This window comes from Coenobita brevimanus, chromosome 107, assembly GCF_032717465.1.
Source record: "Coenobita brevimanus isolate Jiangsu-jjx chromosome 107, ASM3271746v2, whole genome shotgun sequence".
NCBI classification, from domain to species: domain Eukaryota; kingdom Metazoa; phylum Arthropoda; class Malacostraca; order Decapoda; family Coenobitidae; genus Coenobita; species Coenobita brevimanus.
In genome coordinates, this window is record NC_137060.1 from 19,321,552 (window position 1) to 19,341,977 (window position 20,426).

Below are 20,426 nucleotides of genomic sequence, written 5' to 3' on the forward strand. Positions count from 1 at the left end.
AACAGTTTGGGTTCATCCTTACATTTATCTATTATACCTTTTTCAAAATTCCTTTCTTCCTCTCTATGTATTCTTGTGTATTCATTTCTAGTTCTTTTATATTCTTCCTTTGTTCTGTTGTTACCTCTCTTTCTCCAATTGTTTCACACCGTGTGTCTCTTTTTTTTTGCTATCATACACCTTCTATTAAACCACTCCTTTTTCCTGTTTTCTTTCCCCCTTACTCTTGGCACAAATTTTTCCACTCCCGAATTATAGAGGCCTAGAAAAATATCCCACTTCCTCTCTATCTCTCATTTCTCTGAATTTTCTACAATCTGCATTTTCGAAAAATTGTGTGTGTGTGTGTGTGTGTGTGTGTGTGTGTGTGTGGCTATGGCATATTTTCTTCTCTCCTTGCAATACATTTGCCTAAAACACATGCGATGCACACAACAGATTTCTCCACGAACATTCACTGCATGACATACGTATATATATGTGGCTGTGGCATATTTCTTATCTCTGAAACTTGCGCTATGTTTTCGTTAAGTCAGTCAATGCATGCAATATTTCTCGGTGAACTATTTTATACGTATGTTTCACAATAAACCATACACAATATAGCACTGTCTGAGATTGGTGCAATACCTTTTCACTGAAGTCTGTGATTGTGTGGAGTATTTGCTGTCTCTGATACTTGCTCTAGGTCTGAGCTAAGTCAGTCAATGCATGCAATATTCTCGGTGAACATTCGCTGTCCTACTTTATACGTATGTTTCACACTAAACCATACACAATATAAAACATTATCACATGATTCCATCCCATCCGCCTCTATTATTCCCTTCCCGTCTGTTTCCTTAGCGACTGTTGCATATCTCTATGGCGTACATAATGCCCGCTATGGTAGGTCAGTTATTTCACCAATCCAGGCACTATATGTTTCACAAATATAAGCACTGGCTTCACTATAAAAAGGTAAAATACTCAACATTTACGGGCAGGGTGAAAGAAAGTGGAAAACGTTATAACAAATCAGACTCCTGCCTGTAGGCCTAATGGCTGATAACGGGCCTCAATGTTTTACAAACAATATATCTATGTTCCATAGACACACTCACTTCACATTATAGTAAAAAACACTGTACAATCACAATATTTCAATAATGGCTTCTGCCTCCGGCAGGAGGGAGGAAAATGGCGGGTTTAAAGGGACAACTGACAGCTGCGCAACCCTCCAGCCTGGCTGATCGTGAAACACTGAGGTTTTTCTGCTACACATTGTCTCATCAGACCAGTCACAGTGTTGGCCATGCCTTATCTCAGGAAAGACATGCGCCCACTAGAACGCACCAGAATTTTACGCAAATTGGCAGAAAACTTAATTTTTGGCGAATTTTTTTGTGCTTAGGAACGCGATTCGCGTGATTGTGTTTCTTCCTACCAAACCACATGCAACACGATTTGCATGACTGTGCCTGAAAGGGCTAGTACTGTATTGCACTATTACACTGTATATGCTTCCTGGCTCCTTACTCAGCATCCCTGAATAATGAAGCTGTTACGAGAATTGGAACAATATACCCATACACCTTAAGGGGCAATCCTCCTGAGTTATCGCCAGAACAAGTGTCAAGAGTCAGTTCATTTACAAATTATTATTTCTTGCCAACAATAAACACAAACAACAAAGTTATTTTATAAACTACAGAAACATGTATTGCATTTATGACTGCATAACTACCTGATATTTAAAAAATTCAGCAACCACACACTTTTTACAAGCGTACATTTAACAACACCAACAAAATGAGAGAATACATACCTTCTTCTTCTTCAGTATCAGAGTCAGTGTCAGGTGGTGGCGGGAGGGGAGAGTCAACCAACTTGAGGTCGTATTTACCCTCCTTGCCCATGCGGTAGGAGTTAGTGGAGCCGTTGTCCCACTGCACTCTGATCCATCCATCCTCACCCAGTTCTCCAATCACTGTTCCCTCACCTGGCTGTGGACCGTCCTGGTCACCCCACTTCCAGTCTATCCCACGCACTACTCTCGTTCCAACCTGAGAAGTACAGAACCACTGCTTTGCTGATAACAATAATCATCATCATCATTATCATTCTCATCACTCAAACCATGCTCCCACTTAAAAAAATGGAGTGAGGCAATATCCAGAAACAAGAAAACAGAAAGCATAAAACAGAGAGAACTATCAACACCATATCCAGTAGTAATAAGATGCAAAAATAACCCTAAAATCCACCTTCATCATGGCTGCCAAATCGTGTCCACAGAGTGGGGGAGGCGGCATGCGTGGTTTCTTGGCAGCTTCCTCAAATATGGCCACCAGCTCCTCTTTGTCTGGACTCCGAGTGCTGCTTGATGGTGATGGACCTTTAAAATTAACAAAATTAGAGATACTTTACTTTTATCTTTGAAGAAATGTTGCAATATTGGTTTACAAAGTAATATCTTCACTCACTGATGTCTTCTATATTATTTTCCTTGCCATCTTCAGAAGACATTAGTCAAGTTAGGAGAGACTTTTTAAAGTGGAAGATCAGCAAAAACTAACAAAAACTTCTCTGCAATGGAGTTAGCCTGAACTGGGAAAAAATAATCTGGCACTAGAATGAATGAAATGGAAAAGATGTCATTGTACTCGAGTTAATGGTAATCACCTTCCCTTTACACTTAGCACTGTACATTATCATTAAAAAATGGACTGCTCTGCACCTACATTAAGAAGGGTCTCCCCCAAGATGAAATAAATGATGAGAGGCCAGCAAGACTTCAATACAAAAAGATTTCACCATCCATATTAAAAGAATTACTGAGGACTGTTTCTAACTCTTTCACTATGAATGATCTATCCTGAGCTAAGTAATACAATCTGTCTTTAAAAATAATAAAAGAATTAAGTAATTCTACTGAAGGAGGGGAATATGACTATTACTGATATAAGGAATAACTACACTATAAGAACTTTCCAAATACACTAATTCATATTACTGAACATCAAAAATACTTTTCTATAGCCCTTACCAATGAGTCTGAGAAGAGTCTGTATGAGTGCCAGGAGTCCACCTGATATGAGGAGGCTGAGATCTGAGCCCCCATGAGCTCTTGTTAACAGGCATACCAAAGCCAAGATGAACCTGAAAAGAGATGCAAGTCCAATGGTGGCCTATCATCATCATCATCATCATCATGCTCATCATCTCATATGACTTGTCCCTCCCACAGACCTTCCCAATGGCATGGCCTTGTATAGAATTATAGGAGAATGCATATCATCCATCATTCACCACCATCCTCATTTTCAGTTTGACATCAGTTTTCCACGTAACATGGGTCAGAAGGTTTCATTTGATAGCATACCTTCGCCTTACTCTGTTCTGCATCTGCACTCAAGTAATACCTCTAGATCTTGGGTCAGCACACACTACCTCATTTCATGTCTTTCTCGGTCTACCTCTCCATCAATGGCCAAGTACCTTGATAATTCTTTATCTCTTCACCCAGTTCCCTTCATCCATACCCCTGACATATTCAACTTATCTCACTCCTCCTTTCTACTTCCTTCATGATGCTTTTCACTCCCAGCCATCTTCTCAGCTATTGCAAGGGTATCCTATCCCATCATACACTTTTATTCTTCATAACCATTAGATCAATTTTCATATCCTTTCATTCCTATCTCATGATATTCTCCCCAAAGCCACCATTATGGGACTTCAGGTATCTGATGATACAGACAGATGGAAAATAATCTAAACAGACATACTCACCTGGACATACACTTCCCACAATATAACAGGTCTAACAATTTAACATGATTTACCATCCATCCATCCAATCCTACATTGCCCCATGAGGAGCGTAGGAGCCTGGGGCTAGGCAGTTGGTCCCGACATTTAAGATGAGAGTGACCAGCCTCACTCACCCTTGACTGACATTACATGAGCAATCAACCTCAACCATCCCTTGGATATAAACCTTCACCGGCTCAATCCGATTGGACCGCAATAATTACCCACTAAACCACCAGGTGCCAAAATCTGGTTATATGGTTACCACACAGCGTAGTAAATGCTTTCCTGGTGTCAAGAAACCATTTGGCTTGTCCCTCAGTGTAGAGTCATCCACAGGCTGAAGGAAGAGGAAAGAATGAAGGAGAGAAGGACAGAAGAGAGAGTGTAAAGTCAACCATAGGCAGAAGGACAAGGAAAGAATGAAGGAAAGAAACACAGAAAAGAATGGAAGGAAAGAGGGATGGAGAGGAAAGGGCAGACACCTGAGAGCAGCACTACATCGAGTGAGTTGATGGTGAGCGCCCCCATCTACCACAAAACATGATTTACGTGATTACAAAAGATAATGCAGCGATCATATTCTTGGGAACACTGGAATCTACAAAGAATTCTGTAACTGTACTTCTTTAAAGAACAGTAATAATGGGAACAAAAAAGTATTGTGCATATTTAAATGCTGTGATTACAGGTAATTTAAATATGTGCTCTATGTACCCAACACAGATGCTTTTTGCTGGATAATGGGTTAAAAACTTATGGAGAAAGGTACCTAGACAGTGGCATGGAGGCAAGAATGTTATGATCTCTGCAGCTGAGGTTGGAGTCTTTACAGGTGGTGCCTGGGTTGGTCTTGGGTGTCCTGGCAGAGATAGGGTGGTGTGCAGCTGAGGAGAACTGCTCTGCCTTCAGGACATGTGCCCGCAGCTCCCCCACTGCCCACTCCCACACCTGGGCCCATGAAGCCTTTAGCACCGCTCGTTGGTATACCGGAACCAGGTCCAGGTGTTCCAGGCAACTTGGTAATGCAAACCTGGGGAATTAGGTACAGTACTGTAGTCTATACCACATCACTGCATAATATATATTCTATTGTTAATGCAAACTTGTGGAGTCATGTAAAGTACAATGATGCATTCTATACCACAACACTTTATAACATTCTAACCTACTGCATGGATAACAAACCTTAAGATCTTGGAAGTCCATCATTAATGATAAACTTATTTTGACTCTGTGACAAGTTGAAACTGTCTACAAACCATCACTCTGCTTGTGTGTGGCAGCAAAGAGCAAACTAACCATCTAACACACACAGCGTATGTGTACATATTATAAATTTTGTGACTGGCTGTCTGTCTAGCCCTCTCAGCCAGGCAGAAAATATATGCATTCTTGGCAGATTTCCACCTCAGATACAGCAATAATTTCATATCTATAAACCACATATCACTGCCCTTCTGTTTCCTCTGTATCACATTGTCAAAAAACTAATGACAAAATGAGACTGTGATTTCTACACTCTGAACAATGTAAATATCTTTACTGCCTTGTCACTTAATACTTTGCGGTTTCACAATTTTGAGGAAACCAATAGTTCCTGAGAAAAAAAAATACTGATACAAAGCAAAAAAGTGCAGTATCTGAGCAAGCAGCTTTTGGTGTCTTCTTTGAGCCAGGGAGTTAACAGAGAGCTGCTCACTGTTTTCCCCCCTGTGTGTCACGGGGTTTTTAAAGAGAATGCAATATTAAACAATAATTATTCAATAATACTGGGAACAGGACAATGAAGTGGCTTGTGAAAATCAAGCAATGATTACTTTATGCTCGCTTGCTTCGCCAATTCTCTAAGGACGAGAATTTATAAACTTTCTCAACAGTACACAGCAGAGACTAATTCCTCACAATTGCTGTTTGTTAGTACTGTTAGCCTCTGGAGAAAGTGACTTCATCCCTGACAATCAATAACTGATGCTATTAATGATAACAGATTCTTGCTGATGCATTAACTCCTAGATGGCACAACGGATTTTAAGCTTAATACGAAAGGACTGGCCTAAATACCAGTTGTGAATAGCAAAGCGTTTATGCAAGCTAGGAGCTGCAACTAGAATAAGCTTAGTATGGAAAATAAAACATGAGTTTAGATTACATTAAGCTCGAGAAAGAGAACTGTTAAATTTATTGATTACAAAGAAATAAATTTAAGTTACATTTCAAAATGAAGTCAAAGTAAGGGGATCGCACTCACTCGCTCACTCAAAAGCTAACTCTTAAACCTAAGATAATACGAAAAGAAAATACTGGTCAGAAAAGTGGACAAAGCGGATGACTGGGCCTCGTTACTGGAAGGACACTGCACTCGCTAAGTCTCTCGCCAATCACAGCTAGGTGGGAATACGGTGGCGGTGGGAACTGCGTCGTAGGATGGACACTGCCACACATTACCTGCTTCCGCGGCGTTCAAACCTTGACTAACTCCAAATCGTGGGAAAGAGGCAAATGTCCAGCCACATTACTAACGGCTAGAATGAGCGAAACACGCCCACAATAAATCGCTCAGCGGAAGTGCTAATGTCTTGCACAAAGACGATCATTCATAACACATTGAAAAATTGCCTGAAAAACACTCCCGACCAGGTGAGCGGTTAACTGAACGATAAACATTGGGATCCTACTAGAGTTCGCGGTTTCCCACCAAATGATGTCACGAGCCAACTTGTGACACTGTGACACCTGTATCCCTCTACGATGAAAGAAAAATAACACAACCCTTGCATGCATTTCGTACAACAGGCTTCAACAAAATTTCTGACATGATTTGCACCGCCAGTCACGTCTCACAAAAACAAAATGGTGACTGGAGTTGTACTGTAATGTCTGAAATAGTTTACCTGATCTTACACAGGTGCCAGAACAACTAGCCATGTGAGTGAAAAATTACACATATTCAAGCAATACAAATATCTAAGAGATAGGAAAGTAAGATACAGAGGGATTTATAAAGGCTCAGATGAAAATACAAAAAGGTCTACAGAGGGGCTAACAGTCTACTAAGCTCTCAGCTGGTGTTGTGCACTGCAATATTATGGTAGTCTCTTACTCCATGTGTTCTTGCCTGGCATGATCATGTATTGTGCAGTTGCCTCAACAGGCATAAACAGAAAATGTTCAGTATATTTATATATCCTTCAGCAATATATCACTACTGTGCTTGGAAGCAAAATTGTTCTACTAGGGTTTATAAAGGAAAGTTCTGTCAGTCTCAGGATATCTGGAACAAATTAGCTATAAAACAATAGTTTTAATCATACCAGTTACTTATGTACAATGTTGATAGCTGGAACACAGTCTGGATACATGAAACACATAAAGAATGGGGTTACTATACACTGAGTACCATGAATGGCAATTTTATCCTTACCATCATCCACAACTTTTTCCCACCTATAGGGTGAAGAAGTTATTTTCAATTACTGTACATGTGGAGAGCCACCATTACGTGACCAAGACCAATGAATGCAAGCATACTGGAGTGTTTATAAACGATACCATATAACCAAGCATTTTTTTTTTTTTTTCTGATCCAGGATCAACACACATTTGCCAAAGGTCTACTGTGTAAGATTACCTATTGACAAAGAAAAAACTATCTATTAACTGCATAGCAAGGCTACTCACGAATTCTTTGGTGCAAACGGAAGAAGTCCAAGCCAGCCATTAATAAGTGTAAGTCTGACTGAAGGGAGGAAACTGCTCTTCTGCACCAAACCCAGGAACATTTCAGTCCCTCTTAGTCTCATTTCGGCCCGCTCCATCTGAAATTAAAATAAGCAACCCAAAATATCCAGATGAATATATTATGTGAGATCCATCCATCCATCCATCATCAAATCCAGTGCTGCCCCAAGAGGAGCATAGGAGCCTGGGGCTAAGCAAGTTGGTCCTGACATATAAGATGAGAGTGACCTGCCTCACTCATCCCTGAGTGGCATTACATGTGCAATAAACCCCAACCATCCCTTGGATATAAACCTGCACAGGCTCAATCCAAATGGAGGACCTTAATTGCCCACAAAACAACCAGGCACCATAATTAGGTTATATGGTTACCACCCAACATAGTAACTGGTTTCCTGGTGTACAAAAACCATCTGGCTTGTCAATCAGTGTAGAGTCACCCATTGACAGAAGGAAGAGGAAAGAATGAAGGAAAGAAAGACAGAAAAGGAAGGATGGAAAGAAGGAAGGATGAGAGGAAAGGGCAGGCACCTGACAGCAGGACTACAATAAACTGTAACCATACACTACCCAGTGAAATACCTGTAATGGAACATTAGGTTAGGATGATAACACAAATGAATATATGAAGCACAGTACGTCCTCATTGTATTCTCTTTTCTATGTCCTTTACTTAACTAAAAAGTTAAGTCCACAGTAATATAATAATTACAGAAAAAAATATATATCAAATCTCCATTGCCACCTACACAGCTGATCTTTTTTCTAGAAAAGGTTAACATTATCTACTGTACAGAAAAGTACAGGTACTCTGTAACACATCTCTATCATACATATAACAAGGACTTACTGTATACAGGTAAGCCCGTAATTCACGCGAACTTTTTTCACGCGATTTCGGTTATCCACGAAATTTTTCGTACGATAATTCTATCTATCTATCTATCTATTGCCAGACGCCTCAATCCCGTTTGGGGTGGCCACAAACAAATCGCCTCCAAGTCGCCCTGTCCCCCGCCATTTCACTGCCCTGCTCCCAACTCACACCCCCCTCTCTCATATACCTCTCCACCCCATCCCTCCATCTCATCCTCGGCCTCCCCCTCCCTCTTCCCCCCTCCAACTCACTCACATACACTCTCTTCGTCAGTCTTTCAACCTCCATCCTCTCCACAAGGCCAAACCACCTCAGTGTGTTCCTCGTAACGCTTCCTATCACATCCACATCCACACCACAACGCTCCGTTATATCCTCAGTCGTCAGCCTCTCTCTCCATGTAACTCCACAGGCTCCTCTTAAATAACTCATTTCCACTGCTCTCACTCTTGACTTGTGTCCTTCCAACAACATCCAAGCTTCACTTCCATACATTAGAGTTGGTATCACAATACTGTCATGTAGTAACTTTTTCACTTCCATGCTCACTTCCCTGTTTCTTATCACTGCTCTCAAAGAACCAGCAACCTTCCTTCCCTGCTGTACCCTTTCAAGCACTTCACCCTCCAAACCTCCATCCTTACTCATCACACTACCCAAGTACTTAAACGTACTCACATTTTCCAATTCCTCACCATCCAACCTCGCTGTCCATTCACTGACTTCACCTCTCTCAAAGACCATCACTTTACTCTTCCCTACATTCACCTTTAGATTCCGTTTCTTACACACTCTCCCAAACTCATCCACCAAGCCTTGCAGCTCCCCTTCGTCTTCACTCAACAACACAGTATCATCTGCAAACAACAGTACAGGGAGTTTCCAAACACTATCCTCTCTCACCAGGGCCACTCCAACATCCACTACCCTACCCTACCTTGTACAATAATTAAAACATAAAATTACAGTATTCAAATAAATAATTTTAATAACCAAGAGAAATAAATAAAATATAAAAATTCCTAACTGCTGCCCATGTGCATACATATATATGTGTGTGTGTGTGTGTGGGAGGTCGGTTTACCATGCTCAGCGGCACCACACAGTCAGTTTGAATCTGACGATCGAACAATGCGTGACTCACGAATCATTATTTGTGGCTTATTTTTCTGCCTTCCAGTGATTGCTTGCCTTGTCTGCCAACATGGGGCCTAAGCGTAGTGCTAGTGATGCATGTGGTAACACACCAAAACGGACTCGTAAAGTGATGTTGCTGACAGAGAAAGTTAAAGTGTTGGACAAATTTAAGAGAGGAATGTCGGCGACAATCCTCCGTCAGGACGATTCTCCGTCATTTATTTACATACCAGTTTATTTAGCAAGAACAGTACACTAGTTTTTTACTTATATGAGTTATAAAATTCCCCTGAAAATTAGTTATTAAAGTATTAATTTACCCTTCCACCGCGGGCTTGTTTTGCTTTGACTTGCGGCTCCCACGGGCATATTCGCTCTCCGACACTCTCTCTAAAAATATTTGCCAAAAATCAGTTATTAGTCCTAGAATATTAAAATCACATATACTTATGGCACATACCTTCAGCTTTCTCCTTGGGTGTTTGTTAAGCCTTCATCGAGTACCGTAGGGCTTGTGGAGACCTCTGAAGTTGGGTAACAAAGTCTCCACTTTACACTTCCCGACAACTTGTAATATGATTACCACAGCCTGATATTATCACTAGAAATACTAATCTATGATTCTCAAATAGTTTGGAATCCATACTCCCCCAAAAAAACACTGTGAAAGCAATGAAAATTACGAGGGCGTATGACCATCCCACTTCCGATCGTTCGCCGCTAGTGTTGTCTATTATTCATAAAAACACTCACAGTTTATATTTCTTTTACTATATAACACTTATATATATCTACAGTCTTTATCCATAAGTTTCCTTCAGTAATAGTAGTTTATTGTCACTGTAGGGATTCAATTTCTTTCAGTAAAATACGTAGCATTCACTTTCTCGTCCTGTATACTAGCATTGAGAGTGAATGTCACTTTCACCTTCACTCTCATAACTCATAGTATTCATACATGCTAGAGTGAAACTTTCACTTTCATTACTCCTAGTATATATACTCGTATTCTTATAATACTACTCATTTACATTTATATTTGCGTTCTCTATTTTATTTACATTATTTACATTTCTATTTTATTTACACTGTGTTATGCACTGTCACTTGAAGTAACTTATAAAACTATTTTCCACTGTTCACTTATATTTACATTCATTGCTTTCTTGCTGTTTACACATTATTTACACTTTATTTACAATTCCACTTGCACTGTTTTACTCAATAAAAAGATTATAGTCACTCTCTATCAATTGTCAGCCCTTTAACTCTTTCCACATGAGGTTTAGTTGGGGGTAAAGGTCACAGGGCCCTTTGCATGGGGCTATAAAGCGGCGGAAGTTAGCAGGAGCAAATCAGACATACTCCCAAGCGTCACGAAGGTGACGCCCCGCGGTTAAGGGGTTAATCAATAATAAGTATATTTATAGAAAGACAGGAAATCGTCTATGTTTTGATGGTGAATTGACTTCGTGGTGAATTGTCTTGGAACCGTGTGTTTGGGGTGAGTCAACTGTTCTTACAATAAAGAAGGCAGAACGTAACATACGGGAGGCAGTGAGGGCTAGTGCACCAGACTGTGCTGAAGTGTCTCCACCTACGCCTGTGAACTGGCTCGGAACTGTATGTTTGGGGTGAATGAGTCAACTGTTTGGACAATAAAGAAGGCAAAATGTAGCATATGGGAGGCAGTGAGGGCTTGTACACCAGACTGCTGAAGTGTCTCCACCTACGCTTGTGCCTGTCAGGTTTCAGTGTTAAATTTCTTACTTTTTTTTTGTTTTTCATACTTTATGCTAGTTTATAAGGTATATGCAGTGCATAAACAGTATTATTCAGATGTAATATACTTAGTAGACATGCGTAATTATGCACACAAGGGCAGAACATATACGCGAATTTACCACATACACAAAGGGTCTGGGAACGTAACCCACGTGTGAATTATGGGCTTACCTGTATTCAACTGTGCTTGTATGAGTTTTACAAAGCTGCAGAAGAAAACTGCAATAACCATAAATCCCAAGGAAATTCACAATTTTCCCTCATTTTTAAAAATGGAAGGGGAACTGTAAAAAAATTCAGAACATTACTGAAAACTACGTTCCTTCATCTGCACACAGATACCAAGAACAGCTCTACTACCTTCATACTCTTCCCGTGGAGATATGATGAAGCATAATAACTTTTGGGTGTTTTGCAGCAAAAAATAGCAATACGGTATTGGAGACAACATGGTCTCTTACCCCTACCTGAAGTAGGAGGGGCTACCTTTACTGTTTGCCCACCAGAGACTGGCTGACTGGAATGACAGGAGAGCTGTCATATTCAGTACAGCTAAGCTGAGGAAAATGGAAAAAAATGACAACAGACTACAGCAAGCTCGCCCCCAACGCGTGGGTTTAGTTCTTAACGTGGCGCGTTCGGCGCGAAACCGCGTAAGTTGTAACTACAGTACCCTCGCGTCCAACATGGTAATATTGTCATGCATGGGTCCCGTGTTGGACCAAAAACGTGTTGGACAAGCAACAGAGCTTATGGGGAAAAATGAATTATGTCAGCAACCCTAGGAAACGTCACCTTATATACATACCATATACCTATATATATATTAGTACAGCTGTAATTATAATGAATGGTACTGTACTATGAATGATAACTAACCTTTCAGGATAGTGTTGGTGGGCTTGTTGGGAATGGAAGGTGGTATCTGAGGCTGTAGGTAGTCCTACTGGGTCCCCAGAGGATGGCTGCTGGCATCACTAGTGGGTAATGGCTGCTGCTCCTCCTCAACCTCCATCATAAATCCTTCGAAATTCCTCTCCCCTTTCTTCTGCCTCTCGATGAATTCTAGCTTGGTGGCCTGAGGGAGGTGCCGCCACTTCTTGGGGTTCTCAGAAGGCTTCCTAGGCATCATGAGCTGAGTAAAATGCAGTAGCAAGGGCAGAAAATGCAGCAAGAAAAAAGCACCGTCCAATGAGAATTATGCAACTTGGCGCTGTGGCAGGAGAAATTTAAACAAAACATCACGTGAGAGCAGAAGCGTTTTTCGTTGGGCGACATCACGATCTCATCACAATAGCGGTCAGGGGAGGCTACTTGATTGGAAGTTTTGATTGGTTCTCAGCATCACGGGAACGTCCAGTATGACAGTGTTGGACTAGGGGTGATCGTGCTAGAGGCGAACTCTGCGGATTTCACCCACTTCTCGGAGCTCCGTCCGTGTTATGCTTACGCACCCGTTTTACAGTACTTAAATCGTATTAAATTGTACTAATTTTTTGCTCTCCGTGCTGGACGCGAATTGTGCTGGACAAACGCGTGTTGGACGCGAGGGTACTGTACTCCTTATTTTGCTCCCTAGATCACCTAAACGTGATCTTTTGCTGTTATCTGCCATTGGTAATCAATATGAAGCACTTTAAGTGGTTAGAAGGTTTATTTAGTGTTATGACTTACAAATACAATACTGCACAGCAAAACTTCAACATACAAATACGTAAACACAAGGCAACACTCTGATGCCAAAACCAATCGCCGTCGGAATGTTGCCTTGTGTTTACGTATTTGTATGTTGAAGTTTTGCTGTGCAGTATTGTATTTGTAAGTCATAACACTAAATAAACCTTCTAACCACTTAAAGTGCTTCATATTGATTACCAATGGCAGATAACAGCAAAAGACCACGTTTAGGGGATCTAGGGAGCAAAATGGTTTCAGGACTATTTGCTGTCAAGCCAGTTCGCCGTCACAACAATAACAAGACAACATATACTTTGATGGATCCCCCTGAAATACAGTTATTAAAGTATTGATTAAATAATAACAGGTATATTTATAAAAGTACTGATTAATTAATATATTTATAGAATGATGGGGAATAATCCAGGGTGCGAATTGTCCTGATGGGGAAACGTCCATGTTTTGACGGGGAATTAACATGACGGTGAATTGTCTCGGAACCCACCGATCGTGGGTAGTCATATAAATCAGGTTAACTGGTTACAAGGCTTTATTTAATGCTTTAACTTTCTTTAAGTGCTTGAACTTACAAGTGCATACCAGAGTAGTAAATATTTAACTTACAAATACAGCACTGTGGAAAAGCAGAATAGCAAATATATAACAAACAAATAAAAAAGGTAATATTCCAATGCCTATCAGATAAACTGGTTATAAGACTATTTCTTGCTTGAACATTATTTAATAGTACTTCAACTTGCACATAAACTTACCAGAACAGTACTGTAAATATTTAACTAACAAATACAGTACTGTGTAAAAGCAGTACAGCAAATCACATCACGTGATCAAAACAAACCGTGCGTGCTGAGCTGATTTTTGAGGATTTGGCCTTTCAAAGGCCTCTCTTGCGTAAATGTATAGTTTTCGTAATGATTCTTTAATCTTACATTGTCTTATACATATCCCAGCACTATCTATCTATCTATCTATTGCCAGACACCATAATTCCATAAGGGGTGGTCATTTGACTCTGAGTTATTGGTTTTACAGGGAGGGGCACTAACCCTCCACCAACCCACTTGTTGACACGTAGGGAGCATGTATGGGTTGGTTATATGGTTACCACCCAGCGTTGTAAATGGTTTCCTAACTTACAGGAAACCATTTGGCTTGACACTCAATGTAAAGCCACCTGTAAAGGAAAGAAGAGCAATAAGAAGTGACAGGAAAGATGGGAGATATAGGAAGAGAGGAGCTAACCGCGTATAACTGCGTGCGCGTTCGGCGAGAACGTGTTCCGGGCGAGTTTACTGTATATACCACGTGACGTACCACAGGGTGCAGATGATTAATTACAAATCATTCAAGCCACTGGAAATCTGGATCTACCTGACAGGTTTAACCACCCCATTTGCACATACTGTATAAGACATTTCATGATTGAAAAAATACAAGAACTATCTTGCAACTGTTGATACATACCTTCCCTTGTATATGCCACAGAACAATTACAGATCAACACAAATGCAACTACAGTACTCTGGAAGCCAAAAGTTTCAACACTCACTGTTGTTAACAATGCTCTTTGTAAATGGAACAAACCTGCCATTTTATATAATAAAAAGATAAAAACAACAACTGACCTGGCTAAAGAATGCTTTCCTCATGGCTTCAATATTGATTGTTTCTTCGGAGCACACAAATTCAATTATCTTTGTTGCTATTTCAACAATCTTGGCAGTGGGTGGTGGTGCAGTTGGAGTCAATACTGTAAACATAATTACAGTAGTTGTTTTAGTTCTGATAACTGTATTTACTTGAAATACTAATGGTACATCAACACACATTTACTTGAGACTGAGGTGCAATTATTATTTGATAACATCATTTATGCTAAATAAAATCAAGCATATATTCTGCAAAACATTAATGAAATGTGCATCCAACTGATAATTCATTCTCCATCACCAACATCCTACCCGATTCCCACGATAAGCATTACTGTATAGGTCTCAACTGGCTGCAATAAGGTTTCACAACTTACATGAAGCTGGACGGGAGGGTGTGAGAGCTGGACCAGAGGACGATGGAGATCGCTTGAGGTTAAGACTAACAGATCCTTTCTTCCCTTCACCAGGTTTCCGTGCATCAGATGTTATTTTTAATTCAGATGCATCCATGTCGCTCTCCTCCTTCAGGTTCTTATCCAGGGGACCCTCTAACCCTATATGAGTTAAGGTGAGATCAGCTGAAGTTGGATTATCTTCTTTATCTTTGCTAGCATCCTCTTGTTTGTCCTGATTACCATCATGTGCTTTGATATGATCATCACAACCACCACCACCACTGCTGTCGCTGCTGCTGCTGCTATTGCTGCTCACATCCTCCATTGACCCACTCACCTCTTTGTCCTCCTATACACACACATCAGAAGAAGTAGGATTATCAAGGTCCTTAAGAAGTTAGAAAAGATAAAAGATGCCATTCCGCATTAAAACTTTCTGCATTCTCCCTCCCATGGTCTTATTCTTTTTTTATCTTAGCATTAAGGTTATACAAATAAAATGAAGGGCAGTTTTGAAAGACAAAAGTGTTTCTTCCTTTTTTTTTTTTTTCCCCTATTAAATAATTATGTTTAGAAGACCTTCCTGCAACTCTCAGGAACATCCATGCAACCCTCATCGAGGATGTGACCTAAGGTTTAGGAACCACTGCTCTAATCATATCAGTCAAATGACTCGAGGTTCTGTGGTATCATGAACAGGGAATCTGACAACCAAAATACTATTAACTTCCATCAGCCAAACCCTGGCCCACAAACTGCAGCTGATCAAATTTTACAAGGTAGAGAGAAAGAGATGTGGCATTCCATTGATGGGCCAATCTATCCCAAAATTAATAAACTACTACTAACTACCTGTGGATGGTCTTTCTCCTGTGTGGTGGCTGTGGTGTCATTAGAACGCAATCTAAGGAGCTGTGTGGCTCGTCTCCACCGGGACACACCTCTAACTGAAAACCTCTCCAAAGCCTCCACGTCACCACAGCTGGCAGCACGCACCTCATAGAACACAAACCTGGGAAAATAGAGTATGACTTTACTCCTTTTACTCTAAGCTGGCCTAAAACTGTCCTCTCTCCATCTTGGTTACTAAGCTGTAACAATAAACTAATGCTAGAATGTGAAGCTAGTCATGTATAAGTACAGTAAGCCCATGTGTTTCGCGTGATCTGGGTTCGCGAATTTACCTTTCACAGAAAAGCCACAAATTTCCAAGAGCTTATGTCTCACAATCAAGAATTCGCCTTTCGCGTCAATATACGGGGCATCGGTGGGCAAGGTGATTGTCAGCTGTTGTTCGTCATGTTGTTTTCACAGTTCCTGCCAACTGTAAGACCGTGTGTGTAGTGCTCCAGCAGTGATCGAAGCCGTGGTTACATTTTTTATCTTTCCCTTTGTTCAGCTATTGTTCTTGTGTGGTCTACCTGGACTGTATTATGACCTCCTCTTCATTCATTGGAGGACCAGGTAATACAAGAACCAGGTAATACAGGTGGTTCCCATTTCACAAAAGGTCGACCTACGAATTTTCAGCTTTACGAATGTAGAAACTGTACTTCGAAATTTTAATTTTGATCATGTGCCTGGTGGTTTAGCGGGTAATTAAAGCATTCCGACAGGACTGAGCCTGAGCAGGTTTATATCCAAGGGGTGGTTGGGGTTTATTGCTCACGTAATGTCACTCAGGGATGAGTGAGGCTGGTCATTCTCATCTTAAATGCCAAGATCAACTTGCTTGGCCCTGGGCTCCTACACTCCTCATGAGGCAACAAAGGATTAGATGATGAATGAGGGATGAATGATCTTTTCCTGGGCTAGCAATATGCAATACGATGTAGCGAGCCGAGCCCCAGTCTGCCCAGGCGGTTGTTAGTGTAATCAATCAATGCTCCGATGCCCTACAATGTTCTGTGTTGCCACTATTTTTTTTTTGGATACCCCCCTGTGTCTGCATTGTGTTCTGTGAATCCATCATGTTGATGAAATGCCCTTCTGTCTCTCCTGCTACTGGTGAGAAGAAGAAGAGGAAGGCAATTACTCTTGAGATGAAACTCAGTTGCCCAGCACGAAGACGGCAAGCCTGTAGGTTCAGGGACACAAATTTGTGTTTTATGATTTATAAACGTGATGATGGTTTATTGTTTTTATTATAAAGTGTGGCTTCATACATACATAATCCAATCCTGTGTTGCCCCATGAGGAGCGTGGGAGGCCAGGGCTAGGCAGGTTGGTCCTGACATTTAAGATGAAAGTGACCAGCCTCACTCATCCCTGAGCGGCATTACATGAGCAATCAACCCAACAACCCCTTGGATATAAACCTTCACCGGCTCAATCCGATTGGAGCACAATAATTACCCACTAAACCACCAGGTGCCATAATTTGGTTATATGGTTACCACCCAGCGTAGTAGATGGTTTCCTGGTGTACAGGAAACCATTTAGCTTGTCACTCAGTGTAGAGTCACCCACAGGCAGAAGGAAGAGGAAAGAATGATGGAAAGAAAGACAGAAGAGGAAGTGTAAAGTCACCAGTAGGCAAAAGGAAGAGGAAAGAATGATGGAAAGAAAGACAGAAGAGGAAGGATAGAAGAAAATGGTCGGTATTAACAGAAAAAATATAATATAGAAACGTGAATCAGGTGATGTATGATAACTTTCGCTTCATTGTTTAACATTAGGCTTTATACATGACATTTACTGTATTTAACTGTCTGATAACTGTAAGTGTACAATTGATATACAGTACTGTATATTAAAATTACAGAAACAGCCTACACACGTTACATGAATGCTGTATAAACTTACAAGTTTGTGATTCTCAGCCTACTGATGAGAAAGTGTCTTGATGAGGAACTGTCCTGGGCCGGAACCTCCTAGTCTGCCTGCTAGTGTAAGTGACCTGCTCTACAGTGCTCTGTGTTGCCAGCTTATTTTTGGACACCCCCCTTCATCTACGTTGTTTTGTGCATCCATCATGTCTATGAAATGTCCATCCGTCTCTCCTGCGATTTGTGAGAAAACAAAGAGGAAGGCAACTCCTCTTGAGATGAAACTCAATATAACTGCTAAGCATGAAGGCAGCCATCACAAGTGATCCTGGATTCTTCTAATTGATGATCTCTACAATATTCAATAAATAACATGAGATATTCAACACTTGATTAGAATATAAGCTTTGTGTTAATGATTTTGCCCAGCTGCAGGCTAATGAAAGTGTTCTAAGCACATTTAACGTGGCTTGGCTAGGCAATGATGTTCGGATGGTTAGGTGTATTAATACATTTTTGACTTACAAGCAGTTTCTCGGAACGTAACTCATTCGTAAATAGGGGAGGACCTGTGGTGGTGATGGTGAAATACCAGGAAGTTCAAAGGATGGAGGCAAGAAGAGAAAAGAACGTCGTGAGTATCAAGTCGGTGTGAAGAAGAAATGTATTCGGTAGAGAATAAAACGAAGACCATTGACATGATTGAAGTGGTATGACAACTGCTGGTACTGCTGGGAGAATTAAGTGTCCAGAATCTACCGTGCGTACCATTCGTAAAAAGACAGATGAAATAAAGAAGTCATTGTGTTTGGCAAAGAAATATTTTGGGTCCGGTGGTGGAGAGATGATGAGATGTGCACGAAGTCAGAGAAAAAAACAGGTTGATTGTGATCATTGAACATTACTTAATGAAGTGGATTTCACGCTGAACCAAAGAGAACGGAAATGCTAGAGGACCTATGGTCAGACATCAGACATGACCCTTCTATGAAGCCATTTACAAAAATAAAAAAATAAAAATTTTACCCACATTCTTAGCTTTAAGGGGAAGGCTAATTTTAGGGCTAGATGTGGAGTTAAGTTTGCTGTGTATCAGGAGGAGATTGCTTCTGTTAATGAAACAGCTGCTTCATCTTATCCATAGGTGGCACAGTAAATAACAGAAGAGAGTATATACAAATTAGATCAAGTCTAAAATTGTGATGATACTGGACTTTATTGGAAGAGATCACCTAGGGGAACATTTATTTCCAAAGATGAGAAGCAGGCAAGAGGGGTAAAGATGTCAAAGAACAGAGTCAGTGTTTTGCTGACAACCAATGCAACAAGCACCCACAAAATGAAAACTCTTATTATCTACCATGCTGCCAAGCCAAGGGCTTACAGGTACTGTGACATGAATAAACATAATGTTTGCTGACGAAGTAACAAGAACGGATATATGAACGCCACTCCGTTAGTCAACTGGTTTGATAAACATTTTGTTGAGGACGCCAAGGCTTTCTATAACAGCAAAAGCCTTACTTTTCAAGTTTTACTCTTCCTCAATAATGCTCCAGGACACACCAAATATTTGGTTGGTTGTCACCCTAATGTTCAAGTGTGCTTTTTGTTACCAAACACAACCCCTAAAATCCAGCCCCTTGACCAGGAATTAACTGCCAATGTTAAACTGATATTCTACAAAGAAGTTTATGACAGCCTAAGAGAGGAAGCAGACAGCCAGGAAGAACTTAAAGAAATTCAAGATGAAGTCAGTGAAAGCAAGAGTGAACCAGATGCTCCACCCTCTACCCCTCCTGCCGAACCGGCCTGCACACCAGTCACAACACCACACACTTCACCATCACCTCCAACCTCCCCAGTCACCATGCAAGCCAAGGTTGTCAGTGTTAAAATCTTCTGGAAACATTTCAATATTCGTCAAGCTGCTGATTTTCTTGTGTCTACTTGGAATCAGATAACAACAGCTACAATATGCCATGCTTGGGCACCACTTCTCCCTCAACTTGTTAAAAAACAGGATAAAAGACTGACATTAGGGGTGCTGCTCAGGGACACTGCGGAGGCAGCCAGGAGTATCATGGCCCCATAATTTTGTGAAGCTGACGAGGAGTGGGTGCAGGAATTAATCACTGAGAAAACAAATGAACAAAACAATGAAGAGATGTTGGAAGATGAGGAAAATGAGAATGCTGAATGTGATGGTGAGGTGCCAGAAATACGTCAAGTAACAACTCGTCAACTTTCAATATTTTTGGGATCACGTGAAAACCTTCATGAACAATTAATGGACACTGAAGAATGTGCTGATAAAAGGAAGAAAATGATTGGTTTCTTAGAGCAGATTAAACAGTGAGAAGATAAAAGCTTGTCAACAGTACTCAACATCCGTTACATCAGCAGTCGACATCAGAAAAACAGGCAAGTTCTTAAACCGCCGAATGCCATCAGACTTTGGACCCTCATGGAGCCATGGTGCCAGCCAACTTTCGATTTTTTTTTTTTTTTTTTTGCTAGCTAGGTTAGAAATGATGAGAAACATGGAGAACAACCATAAGAATACTCAATGAAGCCA

General features: G+C 40.8%; 1 protein-coding gene across 1 annotated transcript in view; it reads right to left on the reverse strand.

Annotated features, from left to right (window-relative positions):
• The window catches only part of HERC2 (E3 ubiquitin-protein ligase HERC2), a 433,977-nt gene that overhangs the window by 306,631 nt on the left and 106,920 nt on the right, over positions 1-20,426 (reverse strand). The window contains exons 28-35 of the mRNA XM_080285543.1: positions 15,933-16,092; positions 15,060-15,429; positions 14,659-14,783; positions 7,477-7,613; positions 4,568-4,828; positions 3,029-3,141; positions 2,247-2,377; positions 1,808-2,045 (exon numbers count right to left, since the gene is read on the reverse strand). Coding sequence (XP_080141669.1) covers positions 1,808-2,045; positions 2,247-2,377; positions 3,029-3,141; positions 4,568-4,828; positions 7,477-7,613; positions 14,659-14,783; positions 15,060-15,429; positions 15,933-16,092 — 1,535 coding nt within the window. The remainder of the gene's footprint in view (positions 1-1,807; positions 2,046-2,246; positions 2,378-3,028; positions 3,142-4,567; positions 4,829-7,476; positions 7,614-14,658; positions 14,784-15,059; positions 15,430-15,932; positions 16,093-20,426) is intronic.